This window comes from Phacochoerus africanus, chromosome 2, assembly GCF_016906955.1.
Source record: "Phacochoerus africanus isolate WHEZ1 chromosome 2, ROS_Pafr_v1, whole genome shotgun sequence".
NCBI lineage: Eukaryota > Metazoa > Chordata > Mammalia > Artiodactyla > Suidae > Phacochoerus > Phacochoerus africanus.
In genome coordinates, this window is record NC_062545.1 from 206,376,552 (window position 1) to 206,397,136 (window position 20,585).

General features: G+C 37.4%; 1 protein-coding gene across 1 annotated transcript in view; it reads right to left on the reverse strand.

Annotated features, from left to right (window-relative positions):
• The window catches only part of ADAMTSL1 (ADAMTS like 1), a 452,838-nt gene that overhangs the window by 407,637 nt on the left and 24,616 nt on the right, over positions 1–20,585 (reverse strand). The window contains exon 2 of the mRNA XM_047767602.1: positions 15,053–15,180. Within this exon, the coding sequence (XP_047623558.1) occupies positions 15,053–15,180 (128 nt within the window). The remainder of the gene's footprint in view (positions 1–15,052; positions 15,181–20,585) is intronic.

Here is a 20,585-nt window from a genome sequence, read left to right on the forward strand (position 1 = left end):
ATAAATCTTGGAGACCTAATGTATAGCAGAGTGATTATAATCAACAAGACTATATTATAAAATCAACTATACTTCAATAAAAAAGACTTACTATAAATGTGAAAGTTGCTGAGATCATAACTATGCCCACCCCAAAACAGAAATGATAATTTCTGCTAATGATAGAGACATTAGCTAATGCTGAAAGGTGATTATCATATTGCAATATATAAATGGATCAAAAAGTTTGTACACTTTAAACTTACACAGTGTTATAAGTTGATCATATCTCAATTAAAAAAAATTTACCAAAAGCTATGCTTGTACTGTATATTCATTATCCACTATATTTCTAAATAATTGCAGATGTTCTAGTATGTATTCCTAATGAACAATTTATTAACATTAATAGATTTTTTTTTTGTCTTTTTGCTATTTCTTTGGGCCGCTTCTGCGGCATAAGGAGGTTCCCAGGCTAGGGGTTTAATCGAACTGTAGCCGCCGGCCTATGCCAGAGCCACAGCAATGCGGGATCTGAGCCGCATCTGCAACCTACACCACAGCTCACGGCAATGCCGGATCGTTAACCCACTGAGCAAGGGCAGGGACCGAACCCGCAACCTCATGGTTCCTAGTCGGATTCGTTAACCACTGCGCCACGACGGGAACTCCAACATTAATAGATTTTTAAAGCATTTTAAACAAACATTTAATGAACGTATATTGACACTGAACATGAATCCCCTTCTATCCACGGCCACATAGCCACGGGCTCCCTGACAGCCACCTATGTCAAATAATAAAAAATATATTTGCAAGATTTTCCATGACAAGTAATGTTTAATCTGGTAGCATTTGCCTATGAAAAACTGATCTTAAACATTAAAAGGTGTCACTGACCTTTTTTCTGGCAACCTTCATTTTTTTTTTTCCACTGGAGGTTAAAGTGCCTATATTACGCCAAGCCACTCAAATTCTAAAAACAATGTATCTCCAATACACAGAACCTCCAGTGGAAAAGTGCCTTTGAAACAAGGAGACAAGAGGCCTTTGGCCTGTGGGACTTACAGCTGCAAACATAAAAAACATCTCCCCCCTTAAGTATTTAGTGGAAACGTCCCTGAATCCCATGTAGGATGTCTGCTTATTTTGTGCTGCCTCTGCTGCATGTGATGCATCACTAGCTCAAAAAGATTAGTGCTAAGGGAGAGATTTTTTTTTTTTCTGGCTAGATAGATATTCAAGCCAAACTATTATGACAGCTTGATAAATGCAGCTTTTGAAAATGCTTTCTGTTGTAATAATACAACAAACAACAAGGAGGCACAGGGCCAGGCATCATCCATCAGTAGGTGAGCTGGCTGGGAACAGACATAGCCCTGGTGTCACACCAACTTGTCTCCATCTGCTAGGGGCTCTAATGTGGCCTAAGAAGAACCAAAAGAAGAGTTGGCCTGAAAACTGCATTGTTAAGGCAATTTTAAACAGAAGAGGGGGTAGCAGAATCCCACACTGAAAAAAACGGTGCCGTAAATGGAGTCCTCAGCACAAAAGTGTTTCTTTGGCATAGGTAACGCATTTTTGTAACCTTCATTTTATAATTCAACACTTCTGCTCTATACTAATCTCTCATTATAAAAATGTGCTAAATGCTGTGCCAGCATGGAGACTCTAACTGATGTCTAAAGAGAGAGTTACTAAAACTTAACGTGCAGACCAAATTCAATATAAATGGAAACCTCGTAGGCTGAGGGAAAGCATTCTAAGATAACATCTTCTCTGGTTGTTTTATTTTCTGTCCACCCTAGGGGACTAAGGAAAGTGTCTCTGGACGCTTACAGATTCTTGAGGAGCAGCTCAGAGGCTGCAGAGCTGTTAAGTTAAAACTCAGACCCATGTGAACATGGGACTGAACTCTAAAGTTTGTCCTGTGAGTTTCAACTCTGTGTATTTGCTCTTATGAGTGTTTGCTATGTTCTAAATCACAACTAGAAAAATCCGTGCCAATTTTTTTTGCCCCAAACAAGTATGATTTTTACATATCTCTGCCTGTTCTTCAAAGACAAACGTGCTGCAACAAAGCATCAAGTTCTTACAAACATGGGCTAGGGTTATGAAAATGAGGCGGTGCTTATGCAATCAGAAAAAAGCAAGAACAATGACATTGGAAGCTGTAGTGCTCATGCACAGCTTCTAATGAAACCATAAACTGCTTGGAGCAGATTGCTCAGATAATCTAAAGAGACAGCACACAACAGGCAGTCTGAAAGTGGAGTTGAGCCCCTAGGCAAGGCACTCTGGTTCACAAGCTTTGGGTAAAATGCTTTCTGATTTCCAGCCACTTCACACATTGAATGTTCAATCTGAACCCAGGACTAAGCTGGGCATTGTGAAAGGTGCAAAAATGAGGATTCCTCGACCCTTTTCAGCTTTGATTTAGTTGGAAAAAAAAATCCACAAGTCCAAAGAGAACACACATCACTATAATGCAGAGTTGACAACTAATGAGCATGGTCTGGATACTAAATAATGAAGGAATTGGTCAAAGGGATGGGTTGATGGGAGAGAGAAGTAACTTCAGAAGGCGATATCTTAGGAGGATTTCCTGTATGGGCCACCTGAGTCCCAAGAAGGAGAAGGGAGAAAGGAGAATTTAAGAAACAGTCTTCACTCCCTACTTCACCTTCCCAAAGTATGGGAATAGGTTCTTAGCCCTTACAATCAATTCAGTCATTTTTACCAGACGTTGACTGGGTACCTACTGTGTGCAGAATAGGAAGATTTAAAGCAAAGCAAGACAAAGCCCGTGCTTTTTATGATAATCTACCAGGGGACACTGTCACATAAACAATTATAGCACAAGCCAGACTATGCGAAAGTGTTAAAGGTGGTGCACACAAAATGCCTCATAAATATAGCAAAGTGGGATGAGGGGCCATAGCTGGAGGTAACGTGAAATACCACTAATGGTTTTGTGGGCATAGGCAGCCCGAAGCATTGTAGATGGAGGGCTTATCAGGAGAAGAGGCATAGAGTCAGCAAAGTGGCCAGCAGTTTAAAGGATCAGAACACAATCTTGCAACCATCCAGGACTCTTTTCACTTTTGGAAAACATATTTTTGTTGATTTTCTTTTTTTCTTTGTGTCTATTTTTGGGATCTCTGAGCCTCATTGCCCATCAAAGCACTGTTTACTGTTAGCACTCCACAAACATTTGTTGAGAATTTGAAGAAAGGAAGAAAGGGACAGAGAGGAAGGAAGGAAGGAAGGAAGGAAGGAAGGAAGGAAGGAAGGAAGGAAGGGAGGGAGGGAGGGAGGGAGGGGAGGGGAGGGGAGTAGAAAAGAAGGGGAGTGTTAAAGGATAATTTTAGGTCACAAAGAATTTTTGGCCTCATATTTTCTCTAATTTTTGAATCTGAAACCCAATTAAAATCTTTTTACAATAAACTAGAGATGAAAACTTTAAAATGAGACTAACTAGCTACCAAAGGAAAGAAACTTTGGCTCTTTTCTACAGACATGTTTATTTTCACATATTTATTCCAAGTTGTATTTGTCAGTACAATGCATTTGTTCCCTCTGAAAGAGGGCAAGGGCTGGGGGCCAGGGGGATTGCTGCCTTTGGCTTGAGATCCACTAGCAGGAAGGACATGCACTTTATAATACATACACACATGCCATAAGGTTTGCAAATGATCTTACATTTGTTCAGTAGCCAAAAAGAGGCGAAGAATGAGAATGAAAACAAATGTGTTTTAGCAACATCAAGTCCAACTTTTCCATCTTCCTCATGAGGAAAATGTATATTATGAAACTCTAGGACTCTCACAACCTCACCCCATACAACCCTGGAGCTGGAAATTTATGACTTATTTTGGCCGGAGACAAAAGTTCTTCATTCTGCCCATATCACCCAGATGTCCGTCGTGAAATGAGGGCCTGGAGAATCACAACATTTTTATTTGAAACTATTCATATGCAGGGAAGCTTTCACTCCTCTTCCTATCTAGTAGCACAATGGCCATGCCCTGGAATTGAAGGGCACCTTACACATTCTTTCAATATAGACATTTACTGAACAGCTATTCTGTTCTAGGCACTGCCCACTTGACATCAGAAATGAGCAAACTAAATCCCCAAAAAACTGAGGACTTCATGCAAGGTCATACAGGTAGGAAAGAGTAGGGTCAATATTCAAAATTAGTAGTTTGATAAAAATGAAATGGAAAATCCCCCAAAAAGGATAGTTTCTCCCAGAGGCAATGGATCACACTGTCTTTTATTAACCAGGTTCCCAAACAGGTGACTGTCTCCCACTGGGAAAGGATCTCTCTCTTGACCAGAGAGTCCTACCCCTAAGCCAGGGGTAAGGTTGGCCCTGAAGCTCATTGGAGTTGGCATATGTAGTTATGGGCTTCACTTTCTGATCACATATAAGTAAGATGTTACTGAGAGTTCTATTCTTTATTTTTTTGCCTCTAGGTAAAACATCCATTCCCTGAAGTAGGTAGTTCTAGTATCCCCCTTTTTTTACTCTTAATATCTGACATCCCTTTGACTTCAATTTTTCTCTCTCTCTTTTTCTCTCTCTCACTCTCTCAAACACACACACACATCCTTCCCTCCATCTAACCCCCACCCTCAGTGGCTAAAACTAAGCAAAATAGTTAAATAAACGCACCTCTTCTACTATACAAACTGGGCTCAAACAGAAAAAAATAATAGAATTTAAGGAAGTCTGACTCTTTTTTGGTGGGGCCAGGGGTAATGATAGATGCTGAATAGAAGATGGAAATAAACTCTGTGGTTAAGAAATTTAATGAAATTGAGGTGAAGTAGATTTCAAAGGATTTGCATAAACCACCCCAATCTCTGGACATTAACTTAATGATTCACTAAGTTAATAACTGGAGGCTTAAAGGATCATATCTATAGGCTTAATAATGGAGTGGAAGAAAATGTCAGAAATCACTAAGTCTATTTGCCACTTTGGCCAAGGTTGATCTTGAATAGTACCAGACAATTGGATAACAGCTCATAACTACATGGTCATAGCTCACAGGAGTGCATGAGCAATCACCACTTTTTTGTCCTGACATGCTGGTGTCCACAAATTTTCCTTTCACACTGGAGATTAAGTCATTTCATAAAAACTTGAATGAGGAGTTGAAACATAAAGAAATCTCTTTATCAGAAAATCTTTTCTTCACTACCCCAACCTTGAAATCCCCTGAGAGCTAGAGACAAACCTCATCATTCCACTCTCATACCCTCCAATTGGGGAGCAGTTTTAATGCTGGATACACATTAAAGTCATTTGGAGAGCTTTCACAAAATTATTGATGGCAGGGTTCCAACCCCAGAGATTCTAAGTTAAGTGGCCTTCAGTGGAACCCAGTTATTTGTATTTTTTTTTTTATAAAGCTTTCCAGGTGACTCTCAAATACAGCTGGGGTTAAGAACCACTGCTGCAGATGTATTACCTATTTATAGAATGAGGCAGGCAGTAGGGGGGAGATGTCTCAGTTCTTAAAATATCTTGCAACTATAATCAGTAGAAATGCAGTATAATCAGCAGAAACTTAATAACATGCTAAACTCGCAAGAGCAAATTCTTGCCCCTCAGGCTTTATATCCTTAGTTATACTTAGGAACTTGTCTAATATATAGTAGATGTTCAATAAATATTTATTAAATAAATGACCGAAAATTGAGGAGATTTAGTCTTAAAGGTCATGTTTCTGAGAATTTACCCATTTTTCTAGGTTATCGTCTTTGTTGTCATGTAATTTTTCATAATAGTTGCTATTATCCTTTTAATTTCTGAGACATCCATTTTAATACCTCCTCTTTAATTTCTGATTTTATTTTTTAAATTAAAAAAATTTTTTTTGGCTACACGCAGGGCACTTGGAAGTTCCCAGGCCAGGGACTGAACGCACGCCACAGCAGTGCCCTGAGCCACAGCCAGATCCTTAATCCCTTGAGCCACCAAGGAATTCCTTGGATTTTATTTACTTGCACTTGCTCTCTTTTTTCTCCCTCAGTCTAATTAAGGGTTTGTCAATTTTGTCTATCTTTTCAAAAAACCACCCCTCAGTTTAGTTGATTTTTTTCTATTCTCTATTTGATTTATTTCTGCCATGGTATTTATTATTTCTTCCCTTGCTAACCATAGGCTTAGTTTTTTCTCTTTTTTCTAGTTCAGACCAATAACAAACAAAGAGATTGAAGCAGTAATCTAAAATTTCACAACAACAAAAAAAGCCCAGGACCAGATGGCTTTCCAGGTAAAATCTGCTAAATATTTAAAAAGTAATTAATGCCAATCTTTCTTAAGCATTTCCAAAAAACAGAAGAAGGAATAGTTCCAAACTCAAAATCTTCATCATTCTGTTCCCAAAGACAGATAAAAGAACTGCAATAAAAAAAGTGAGCCCAATATCCCTAAAAATTATGGATGCCAAAATCTTCTATAAAAGCCTAATAAATTCAATTCAAAAGCACATTAAAAGGATTATACACCATGAAAAAGTAGGATTTATCCCTGGGATGCAAGAATGATTCCAAATCAGCAAATCAGTCAAAATGAAAAACTATATGAACAGAATAAAAGATAAAAGCTATATGATCATCTCAACAGATGAAAAAAAGGCAGTTGACAAAATTCAACATCCATTTAAGATAGAAAAGCTCTCAACAAAACAGGTATAGGAGGAACTTAATTCAATACAACAAAAGCCATCTATTAAAAGCCCACATTTGACATCATAACAGGAAAAAGCTGGAGGCTTTTTCTTTAAGATGCAATACAAAGAAGGATGCCCACTCATACTATTTCTGTTCAACATAATACCGGAAGTCCTAGCCAGAACAATTAGTCAAGAAGAAGAAGAAGTAAGAGGCATTCAAGTTAGAAAGAAAGAAAATGATGCCCGTAGATGACATGATCATATATGTAGAAAACCGTAAACATTCAACAATACCAACAAAATGATTCAAACTAATAAATGAATTTGGTAGAGCTACAGGACCCAAAACCAACATATAAAAATTAGTAGCATTTCTATATACTAACAACTAACTCTCTGAAAAAGAAATTAAGAAAATAATTACATTTTCATTAGCAATAAAAAGAATAAAATACTTAGGAATAAAATTAACCTATGAGGTGAAAGACATATACTGTAAACTATAAGGCATTGATAAAGGAAATTAAAGATGATATAAATAAATGAAAAGTCATCCTATGCTCATGGATTGGAAAAATTAATACTGTTAAAATGTCTATATTACCCAAGATGATCTACAGATTCAACACAATCTCTACCAAAATTCTAATGGAATTCTTTAGACGAATAGAGAAAAAAAATCCTAAAACTTATATGGAACCCCCAAAGACACCAAATAGTCAAAGCAAACCTGAACAAGGAAAACAAAGCTGAAAGCATCATGATTCCTGATTTAAAAATACATTGTAAAGTTATAGCAATCAATACAGCATGGTACTGGGATAAAAATAGACATACAGGCCAATGGAACAGCATAAAGAACCTGGAAATATACTTATGTTTCCATAGTCAACTAATCTTTGACAAGGTGCCAAGAACACAAAATGGGGAAAGGATAGATAGTCTCTTCAATAAATGGTATTAGGAAAACTGGATATTCACATGCACAAGAATAAAATTGTACCCTTATCTCATACCAAATACCAAAATTAACTCAAAATAGATGAAAAGATTTAAATATAAGACCTTAAACTGTAAAACTACTAGAAGAAAATACAGGGAAAAAGCTTCTTGACATTAGTCCTAACAACAACAATTCTTCAGTCATGACACCAAAAGCAAGGGAACTAAATCAAAAATAGACAAGTGTGGTTTCATCAAACTAAAAAGATTCTGTACAGCAAAGGAAACAATCGACAGAGTGAAAAGGCAGCCTACCCAGTGAAAGAAAATATTTGCAAACCATATATCTGATAGGGAGTTAATATCCAAAATATATTAAAAATTTGTATAACTCAAGGTTAAAAGAAAAACCCAAATAATACTATTAAAAATGGCTTGATGACCTGAATAGACATTTCTCAAAATAGACATACAGATGGTCAAAAGATACAAAAAAAGCTTTCACCATCACTAAGCATCAGGGAAATGTGAATCAAAACCACAATGAGATATCACCTCACATCTCTTAGAATTGTTGTTATCCAGAAGATAAATGGAAGAGGATTTAGAGAAAAGGAAGTTTTATGTACTATTGGAATTTAAGCTGGAAAAGCATTGTGAAAAACTGTTTGGGGATTCCTCAAAAAATTAAAAGTAACAACTATATGACCCAGCAATCTCACTACTGGATATATAGCCAAAGGAAATGAAATCTGGATCCTGAATGGAAGCATGCACCCATGTTCACTATAGAATAACTCATAATACTAAAGATATGAAAACAACCTAAAGGTCCCTTGAAGAATGAGTGGGGAAAAAGTAGTAGGCATACACCCCCCCCACACACACACACAAAATGGAGTATTATTTGTAACAAATATGGAAATCCTGCCATTTGTGACAACATGGATGACCCTAAAGGACATCATGCTGAGTGAAAAAAGACAAACACAGAAAGACAAATATGATATTGCTCATATGTGGAATCTAAATGGTAAAACTCATAGAAGCAGAGAGTAAAAGAGTGATTCCCAGGTGCAGAGGAGAAGGGGAAATGAGGGGATGCTGACCAAAGGGAACAAAGTTTCAAGTCTGCAAGATGAACCAGATCTAAAGCATGAGATCTTGGTGATGACAGTTAACAATAATAGAGTGTATACTTGAAATTTGCTAAGAACATGGACCTTAGATTAAATGTCAACACACACACACACACACACACACACTTATGCAGAAGTGACAGATATGTTATTTAGCTTGATTGTGGTGATTTTTTCACACTGTATATCTTTACCAAAACATCAAGTTTTACTCCTTAAATATATATTATTTTTACATGTTGAAGACTTCAATAAAGTAGGTTTTGTTTTTGTTTTTTTGGTTTTGTTTTGTTTTGTTTTGTTTTTAAAGAAAATTGAAGGGAAATTAAAAGATCAGGAGTTCCCATTGTGGCATAGTGGAAATGAATCCGACTAGGAACCATGGAGTTGTGGGTTCGATCCCTGGCCTTGCTCAGTGGGTTAAGGATCTGGCATTGCTGGGAGCTGTGGTGTAGGTCACAGATGTGGCTCGGATCCTGTGGTGCTGTGGGTGTGGCATAGGTCGGCAGCTGTAGCTCCGATTTGACCCCTAGCCTGGGAACCTCCATATGCCATGGGTGTGGCCCTATAAAGCAAAACAAAACAAAACAAAAAGATAAGAAAAGCTATTGAACTAACCAAATAAGGATTTTTTTTTTTTTAAAAAGACAGCCAAGAGTTGCAGATTCCCAATATGGGTAGTAAAGGCTATGGACACTAAACACATTTCCAACCATCTTTTATTCTAACAAGCAGGTTTATGGGACAACCAGGCCATAAATTGGTCCCAAACATTTGGCCGTTGGCCTTAGTAGAGTCTGCTTCTGAAAGAAGATCACATTTTGGAATAAAACATCTCTCTAAGATATATGACCTGGAATATCAGAAGTCCTGGTAATACATTTAGACCAGGCTTTGACTCAAAAAGTAAAAGGAAGGCAACTGCGAACTCTTAAACATATACCCCAAAATGTGAAATCTCCCCTAACACGATGAAAAGATCACCTCACATAAATGACATGATTAGTTGGGACTTACTCTGAACTTGTATATCTTTCTGTTAAACAAACCTCAAACATTTCCAAGGAAAACAAGGCTAATAACACACAACATTAGATGAAGAATAACAGATAAATCTTGCTTTGGGGCTCACTTGGGCTGAATGTTCTAAAACCTCTTAAAATCAGTCTTGTGAACCTTAATTGAATGTTATGACAAAGATGAGATGACTGTAAAAGAAAAAATATTTGTTTAACACTGAAAATGTTTTCTTGGTATTTATTATCTTACATCAAATCTTAACATTAATTTTTTATTTTGGTATTTATTATTATATAGTATAGAAATTACTTGCTAACTAAAGCTTATATTCATGTGAGTTTCAATATTTTTATGGGAGAAAAATTGGGTTTGCAATTAAAAAAATCAGAGGAGTTAGCTTACTTTCTCTTAGCACAATTACTATGAATGACAAGTTTGAATGATCTTCCCCATTCCTGTGAGATAAAAATCCTTGGGGCTATTTATTTTAATTTTTCTGTGTTGATATTGACAACATTCTGGCAGCCACTTCTCTCTGGAGTAATACCATAATCTTATTTTTTTCAGGCACCTCTGCAGTATGATGACTTTATCTCTTATTCATCTAATAACTTTGTTCAACTAAAAAAAATTTTACTCAAGAATTCAAAATTTATTAACTTTTTAAAAAAATGTTCCATCCCTATAGGTAAACCTTTTTTTGTTATTTGTATGTGTATGAAATCGACAAGTCTTTCACTTAATTGGATGAGATTTAACAAAATATTCATATTCTTAATATATTAAATAACATAGAGTATTAATATGTTAATCCATAGTATTAACTAGTTGGGAGATTAATGTGGTATTTCACAAAATGAAAAAGGTCATAAAAAACTTCTGAATTTTTTTCAGTCAAGGTTGACACTACACTTAAGAGTATCAGCTGACTCTTGCCATCTGAAATTAGCTGTAGTTTACACCTCTAACCTCGATCTTGGCACAGACCTAATACAGTGGTACATATGATGTTACACACACGATTCCTAACGGGCTTATACATCTGGAACTCCTTTGGAGCACAGCTAATGACCAGGCTGAAGACAAACCTAGAGCTCTGAGAGAGAGACTTTTCATAGCAAAAATTTTAAAATGTGCTTAAATAATTTAGATTAAAGAAGAAACAATTCCCAAAAACACATAATAACTGGTCAACCAGACAAATGCATTTGCTAAAAATATGATTTCAGATATTTAGTGGGAGAGGTGAAGAATTAAGGAGAGAAGAGGCGACTTCTCAAGATCGTTGGTATATTGTTTAATTCACTTGCAATGAAATAAAAGACCATCATAAGCACAAGTAGGTAGAACCCGTTTTCTAATTTAAAAAAATAAAGAAAAGCAGACATCAGGTACCTCTTGGCTATACCAGACTAGCAACATTGCATTATGATACCAGACAAACAACAATTGCATTACTATGAAGCCTAGTGGACTGTATAGAAAGTAGCAAAATTTGTGGAAAAAAGTTTATATAGTGTCTCCCTTTATTGCTCAAACCAAAGTTACAGGGAAAGGCAATGATCAACACTCCAATATTAGAAATTGGGAAAAATCAAGCACTGCTTAGTTTCTGTGAGCCTAGAAAAAAAGTCAAGGGAGAAGCCAAGGTAAGGATCCTACTCAATATCTCCCTGGGTCAGGGCTGGTTCACCAGTATCAGGCACTGGCAATTGAGAATGAAGTATTTGATATTTGATGCTTGTCTATGTTTTCACACAGCTTTGCCTCCACTGATTTTTTTCCTGCAATTTAAAATATATACACTAGTATGTATAAAATAGATAACCTAAAAGGACCTACTGTGTAACACTGGGAACTATACTCAATATCTTGTAAAAACATTTAACGGAAGAGAATTTAAAAAAAAAGAATAGGTATGTAAAATAACTTAATCACTTTACTGTATACCTGAAACTAACACAACATTGTGAATCAACTCTATTTCAATAAAAAGCATAAAAAAAAAACAAAAGCAAAACCCCCAAAAGATCACTCAGAAGATGTTCTCTACTCAGAGGGCTAACCAAGCCTCCTCCAAGCTCCAGAGGAGGGAACATACTTAACCGCACAAGTTGAACCATTGTCATCTAGTCCATCTGACTATTTGAGCTTCCTTTACAGTTCCATTTATTGGCAACAGAATAATCACTATCTGATAGTCTTAAAATTATCAGACCGAAACATGACCAACCAGATCATACCACCAGGGCTGGAAAAGTGGTCTGGCAGGTTAACTCAGCAAGTGGAAGCAAGTTATTTGGGCTGAATTGGAATGCTGACCATTACACTCCAGTGCACGTCCTAGGTACCTGCTGGGCTTCTAAGGACATACACATTTATAACCTCATCTTTCCCAAGAGCTAGAAGGTAAATGAAATGAATTTGGATGCCTAAATCTTGAGTGGAGAGATGAAATAAAACCCATTAAATTCATTAACCATTTAAAAAAAAAAAAAAAAAAGGAATTGCCACAGAAAACCATTCATGGTAGATTGCAAAAATGGCCCTAGTTCTTTACCAGCTCTATGTCTACTGTCTGTGTAACATTTTTGCTCTCCCATATTGCCTTTGAATTTGGCCAGCTAACTTACTTTGGCCACTGTACATACTTTTAAAAATTTACATCAGGACAATTTATCTGTTCCCAACATTATATTTTGACACCATTCTTCAACAGGGCTTCTGTTGTGACGTGGCTTTATGCTGAGCTGTACTGATTCTGTTTCTCTTGAGAAAAACAACAGATAGGTTGATTCAGGTGTACAGTCCATTCTTTTAATATTTCCTTATGTCCTTATCAGATTTAGAAATGCCATCTGATTGAAAACTTTTTTCCTTCTTCTTCAAATCCCTGAATAATAGCTGGTCTGCTTTTCTCCCCCATTTTTTTAAACTTTCTATCCACTTCAGTATGAGTTTCCTGAATGTATGTTTTCATTATTCAAAAGTCAAATAGGGATGGACCTATATATGTTCATAATTTTAGAATTTACACTATACTTTTTCTATTCACTATAAGTAAATGACTAGTGAAATCTTCCATAGTATCTTAATAAAATCCTAAAAACTAGACTTTTAATTTCCTAGATGACAAAAATAGCATTTTTGAATTTCCCTTCATATGTGATGATTTGTCAAATGATAGACTTTTACTTGTGATTTTAATTCATCCCTGAAGTTGCTTCTCAGTTTCTCACCCAGTACAAGATTCTCATAATGTAATATTCACATCCCTGAGCCAATATGAAAGTTTACATATATTTCTTACCAGTTTTATGAGACGCATGTTTTGGCCCATCCCTACGGAATATACAGGCATGCTAACTTGGGCCAGCTACATAATAGGAGCATTCCACACTTATACCTTTTGGCTTTATTAAATGTTTATTATCAATTATACCTTATAGTGTATCACTATGCAACATCATAAGGTACAGATTGAGGAAGTTTTGATATTCAAGATTAAGAGAACATGTGAAGCATAGGGATGAAAGATCTGTTCTTTCTTATCAGCTTATGGATCTGGTTTGATATGAAGCTGGCCTCCAAAGGAGACTGTAGTGGATGCAACTCAGTAGTGGGTACAACCAAAACATTCATCTTCAGTGTAGACCTGAACACCAGAATGGCTAAATACCAGAACTGATCTGATATCATTCAAGATACGCCCTTTGGTCAAGTTTCACAGGGTATGTCACTTCCATTGGATCTGGTCTGGAACCAAAATGGTCTCTAGTTATTAAATGATTCAATGAAGACCGACCTATAGAGCTCTTAGCTCTCTCAGACCCTGTGCAAACCTGGAGGATACAGACAAAAGTAACACTTGGACCCTGATTTCAAAAAATTCTCACTGTTATTAAAACAAGTTGACATTTTCTTTTTTTTAATATAATGATTTTTATTTTTTTCCATTATAGCTGGTTTATAGAGTTCTATCAATTTTCTACTGTACAGCATGGTGACCCAGTTACACATACATGCATACATTCTTTTTTCTCACATTATCATGTTCCATCATAAGTGACCATAGTTCCCAGTCTTTTTCTTTTCTTTTCTTTTCTTTTCTTTTCTTTTCTTTTCTTTTCTTTTTTAGGGCTGTACCGGAGGCATATTTGACCCCCAGGCGAGGGGTTGAATCTGAGGTGTAGCTACCGGCCTACGCTACAGCCACAGTAATGTGGGATCAGAGCTGCATCTGCGAACTACACCACAGCTCATAGCAATGCTGATTCATTAACCCACTCATGGATACTAGTCAGGTTTGTAACCTGCTGAGCCACAACAGGAATTCCCAAGTTGACATTTTCTTTAAACCACATGTCACCACTTTCTGCTGTTTGTGAAAAATCTGGAAGAATCAGTAGATGTATAATTTTTCCTTCTTCTGTTTCATATTTTATAATAATATTTTTATATAATATTTTATAATATACAGTATTTTTATCAAGCCTCTTCCTTGCCACATATAACACTTTTCACAGTCAAATAAAATCTTTCATTAAAAATATTACCATAGTACTTTGTATTTTATAGTTTGGAGAAAAATCTAGTCATAGACCACACAGCTCAAGAAGAAGTTTTGAAATTATTATTCTAGGTAAAGACTTTCCACTCTAACACCTCAAAACTTTTCCTTTCAGCTTAGGAACTGTTAGCCACTTACTTCCCCCTTCATCATCACCTGTACCATTCATGTCTCCGTTTACACTGCAGTTTCTCTTCTTTCAAATCTCCTTATATTCAAAATGCATTGTTCAGAAAACTGAATGATCTTGGGAACTTCTGGCCATGCCAGCAGTTAAAAAAGCTAAACCAATACACCATTCATTTGCAAATTACTTGGTAAGAGTGGAACCCAAAGTAAACTTGATATGCTGTTAACATTAATATTTTTGCTATTGGTATCATTATTACTTGTTAAGATGGTGCCAAAAGTATATTACAGAGCTATAGATACTAGATCCATTTCTAATAAAAATTCTCCTTCCAGTACTAACATGAAAACAGATAAGAAAATTTGCTTGGTGAATGAGATAAATTCTATATTGTTTATCATGCAAGATTGTATAAACACCTGGCTGGAAATAGTCATATTTAATTCTTTGGGCCTTCCTTCCATTCTTTCATCTGGATTTGTGTGCCACAAAAACTTCTGCATTATCCTCAAAGTATGCTTCCAACCTGCTCCCTCCCAGGTCTTGCAAAAGCCCCACCTGCTGTGGGTTCAGGACTTACTTGCTGCTGAGGCAGCGTCTCAGTGAGTAGGAGGCCCCTCCACCGCAGGTGCGTGAGCACTCGCTCCACGGACCCCAGGCGTCCCACAGGCCATCCCGGTCCTCTTCAGAGCGTGCTGTCCTGGAGCTCTGTGAGGAACAAGAGAATGGTCAGTACGAGTCCTCAATGAATCAGGAAACGTGTGTCCTAAAGTTTGGGTGGTTTGTGTGTCTATGTATGCTGTCCTTGCTGAGGATGAAAATGGGCTCAGAGAGATTCTTTCCAATTTAATAGTGTGCATATATTTGGGGAAAAAGACATATGAGGTTAAGGACCCTGGGCCATGACTGTAAAGGGCAAGGGATTGCACTAATGGGAGCAAATAGAGAAAGGTTGCCACAAATCAGAATCTGGGTTAGAGGAAGATAAGTTGCACTGAAGTGACAATTTTGCCTGGGGTTCACGCGTCTACTCTTTGTTGCTTAGTGAAGAGAGAAGCCAAGTTCAGAGATGTTTCTGCTCTGAGAAACTTGATTTGTGCATACCAGCACTGCTTTCCAAACTTTAACGTTCTATAAAATTGACTTTTTTTTTATGAAGCAGCATTATGTCCAGTTTTCAGATGTGTTAATTAGAATAACTGCATGAAGTAAATTTAGTAAGGCACCTCCTTTGAGCTGGCATTTCAGAGATCCAGTGAACACTGAGAGGAGAAAGGCTTGAGCCTCAGTTCTACAATCCTATGAAAATTGAATACCTCCCTTGAGATATTCAATTTAGAAAAGCCTGGCTATTTCTAGATCTTTGGTGCCACATCATGACCTTTGTGTGTAGCACTACAGTGGACCAGTTAATACTCGGGAAGTCAGGGGTGTCAACCCTGCACCAAAGTGAAAATCTGGTATAATTTATGGCTGGCCTTTGTATACATAGTTCCTCCATATCCACAGATCATATAGTATCATTGTATTTACTATTGAAAAAACCCGATATAAGTGGACTTGTGCAGTTCAAACATGTGTTGTTTAAGTGTCAGCTGTACCTTCTTGTTGGAAAACTCAGTCGACTGCCCAATTCCATCCATCCTTGCTCCTGGTCAGTTAAGTGGCTCTAAACCTCAGGCCACTCCAATTGCATGGAATATAGATAGTAGTAAACATCATTATATACCTCCTAGGACTATTAAAAGAAGAGTTTCTCCAAAGCCCTCAAACCCAGAATGGTGTCATATTTTCTCCATTACTGGCTTATCTGAATGTGGTTCTCAACTAATAGTTTTGTGGTTAATTTCAGAGGCAACTGCAGCAACCAAGTCTCAGGTGAACAGCCTTGAGCCTGACAGTTACAAGTAGTAACACACTTAGAGTAATCACATGAAGCAACAATTTCTCTGCACCTCACTGCCCAATGGACACTTAGAATGACCTCCTGTGTGCCTCTTTATCTAGAAACTTCTTCCACTGGAATCTGAACAGGTTATCAAGGATTTAAGGTGTTGTGAGACGAAGCACAAATTAGCCATAAAAAGACTCTAGAGTTACATTTGCTCGGAGACACATACACATATATAGTCTACTTGGAAAATACTTTTTCCAAATGTTGGAATGAGGGGTTAAACTATTAAAGAAGAAAATGAAAACGAAAGTAGGTGCTGAGGAAATGGATGATAGGTTTTTGTAAAACTGCAGTTATAGAAGAGATGAAGTTATATTATAAGCAAAGTGTTTTTCAGACATCAACAGCTCCTGAAAAAGTAGTAAATGGGTTATGGGACCAGTGGAAGAAGGGTTCTTACTACTTCAAGATCAGCGAGGAGTCACCTGAGTCTCTGGTTTTCCTCTTCTCCCAGACAGACACCATTTAGCTTAAGCCATCTGGAGCTGTGTATGTGACTGTATGAAATAGATGTCACACACCTTGACATTCAAAAGGTGGGCTGCTCCTCTAGTGATGAGAGAACCATTTTTCCTGTGGTGCGCCCACATGAAGTGGAGAAATCTACACCCAGAAACATCCTGTCCACGTACCAAGCTTTGGAAATGAAGTTGCAGATTGCATTTTTAGCTCCCCTACCTCAGGTCCTATAAATCTTATCTAATTCTTGGCTTCTTTAAGGACTTAGAATACGGGTTGCCGCTACCAACTCTACATGGTAGGGGCTGTGAAGCTCTGCTCCTGAGCACTTGCAGATGCTAAGCAGTAACTGGGCTTTTGTAAAAGTCCATTAGCTTTTTGATGTCCTTTCTTAAAGAGCTGGGTGTGTGGATACTGAGGCTCACGCCTTCCCATATATTTGCTGCTGGCTTTGCTGAGGAAATTTGGATCATCTGGTTCTTATCACAGCTGCACTGCTGGGGGATATGATGAACTGCCAGTGACACAGTGCACAGTCTTTCAGAGGCCACTGCATGAAGCCTGTCCCTTGCTACTGAGGAGAAAAGTCAATTCTGTAACAGGGTGCAAAAGCTATCCAAGCCACAGCAGAACTTTGGGGTACCTGTCCTCCTTTTCCTTTTACTGTGCCCATGCACACACATACCCCTTTCACAGGCCTTTAAGGCACCTAAATGGGCCTAAACTTGGGGGAGAAAGGGAAAATGCTGGGATTCATCAAGTCCAAATGTGCCAGGCTGTATGCTAGAATTTATACACATTATCATATTTAATCCATAGCATGAGCCATATCCATTGGAAATTTTTTTCCTGTTTTACAAATGAGAAAATTGAGGCTCAGAGAGGTTGAACAACCTGCATCATAGTGCCACAGTGTGGGAGAAGGAACACAGGCTTGGAGGAGAGACAGACCTTCCTAATCATTTGCTGGTAAACTTGACTACAGCCCTTTCTTGGATCTCTTTGAGCCTGAATTTATTCACCAGGGAAATGAGGACAGTAATGCTTTTCTTCCTAGAGTGATGATGAAGATTAACCATGAAATTATGTGCAAGGTGCCTAGTGTAGTTTCTTGCATGTTAGTGTTAATTATTTCATCTCTCCACTCAAGCCACCCACCTCCACTTCTGCATGACCCCTCCCCAAAACTGTACCAAGTCACACAGCCAGTATCTGGTGGAACCAGGTTTCATACCCATAATGTGACCATTTTTAAGGCTGCCTGGTTTCAAGTTTTGAAGTTCCTCTTCATTTTATCCTTATCAGTACATAATTTTTTAAATAGATTTTTTAAAGAAGAATTTCTTATAAAAAATTATTTTGTCCTCAGACTCTGTTCTCAATCTAGGAATAACAACTTGGAGATTGAATTAAGACAGCTTCATTACTTTTTAGGAAATGAAAGCCTGACTCTGCTCAATGTCAAATGCTTCAGGAAGATTTCCATTTCAGGACTAGGGTAACTTGATTTGTTTGTATTCTATCCAAGGCTGAGGCTGGATTACAGCTCATCACTCGGGAAGCGCGGAGAAACCTCTGGGCATTTTGAAAGGCTTAACCAGAACACAATTTCACAGCCAGCTGAATTCAAATCCATAATTGCTGATACAAGCAAAGCTTAGTATTCAGGAAATTTGCAACTCATCATGGAGTACTTTGCGTCAGTTTATCTCAAGGAAAGGCCTAGTAAAATATTCTATCACTGTCAGTTTCTATTACTTTAAAAGCACAAACTTCTTTCTGGAAATACTTTGCTTTGTTGTAATACTGATAGAATATTAACAGAAATACTACTAGGCATTTTTTTTGAAAGAGACTTCAAACTCTAAGTTTGGATGAAAATCTCTCTATATTTATGTGTGTAAATATACACATCCCTATGTATATTTATGTGTATACACACATATATGTATCTATATACACACATTCTCATCACACATATATGCTATATATCACATATACACATGATATATACACATATCACATGTATATGATACATATATAGCACACATATATACACATGTCACATATATATGATATATATATATATACAGATATGTTATATATCTCATATATATGTACACACACACATACACACACACACACACATATATAACATATATATCTACCAGACACACTTTCAGAAAGAAAGTCTGGAAGATTGAAAGAGATTTTCTACTAGAAAGACCCTGTCAGCCTGGTGTTTTTTTTTCCACTATAATAATTTGCTTTTGAATAACAACTGTCATGGCCAAACTCTTGAATCCTAGAGGCTGCTCAATTAGGAATAGAAGACTGAAGCTGGTAATTCCATTTCTTTCACAAAGGAAAGAGGACAATAGGAGAATTGTATGCTGTAGAAACTGCAGTAATTTAAAAAAAATCATCTATTTCCATGTTTGTGCTCAGTGTCATTACCTCCTTGGCCCTTGCACCATGGGGATATTTTAAAGCCTTTATTCTATGTCACCTAGAGTGTGAAACAAGCCGTTTTACCTGGAGTTCTAAAAATGAAGCGGCTCTTCCTGGTTACTGCTTTTTTTTTTTTTTTTTGGTTGTTGTTGTTTTTTTTCCTATACTTAGAAAGAAACAATCTCCAGTGGAAAATAATATATAGGCCAAACGCCAAGGAAAACAGGGAAGAGTTATGTCCTGGGGCATCCACACCCCTCCTGTCCCACAAACAGGCATATTTGAAACACCCCCTCAAATGAAATTCCTTCTTTGCTCTTTTTGTGAATTCCTGACTTCCTGGTGAGCCAGTTAGACTTTTCAGTTTCCCTTTCCATCTCATCTAAGTCCAGTTCTGTTTAAACGGAGGCTCCTGTCAGCCATAGATACTTTCTGCAGCACTGGCAAATTTTGCTGAAATGCATTTCCAAAACATCTGTAGAACTAAGGAAACATCGGAGGCTCTGGAAAGCACATGCTGGGGTTTGGAATCATGGAAAAAGAATTCCTGATAGAGAAAAGGCTCACTTTGTGACTCCTTGAGGACACTAGAAAGTTAATAAATTAATGACTTTAATATTAATTTAAATATGAGTTAATTAATTTAGTATGAGTTTGCTGAACAAAAACCCCGCATTGTAATTGGTTTTTAGAGAAGTTGGATGAAATGACTAGTTACCACCATGCCACTATCAAGCCTTTCGTTTTAGGAGAACGTTCCTAACTCTTCCTTGGTTGACCATGGTGCCCATCTGAGCTAAGAAGGACAACTGACTGAAATGGTTCTGAATGAGGCTCCAGAGGACTTGGGTTCTATTCTATAATTTAGGTTCCTTTCCTCTGCTCATGATTGGGTATTTTCCTCGCTGAAGTTCCACACTTTCAGAGAGTGTGGCATGTATATTTGGAACTGAAATCTAAAGCATTCTCTCTGACTCAATATTAAATGTTCTTTTCAACTTTTTTTTTTTTTTTTGGTTTTTAGGGTCACACCTGAGGAATATGGAAGTTCCCAGGCTAGGGGTCGAATCAGAGCTACAGCTGCCAGCCTGCACCACAGCCACAGCAACACGGGATCTGAGCTGCATCTGTGACTCATACTGCAGCTCAGGGCAACGCTGGATCCCTAACACACTAAGCAGGGCCAGGGATTGAACCCACGTCCTCATGCACCACAACGGGAACTCCAAGCTGACTTTTCATTTATTTT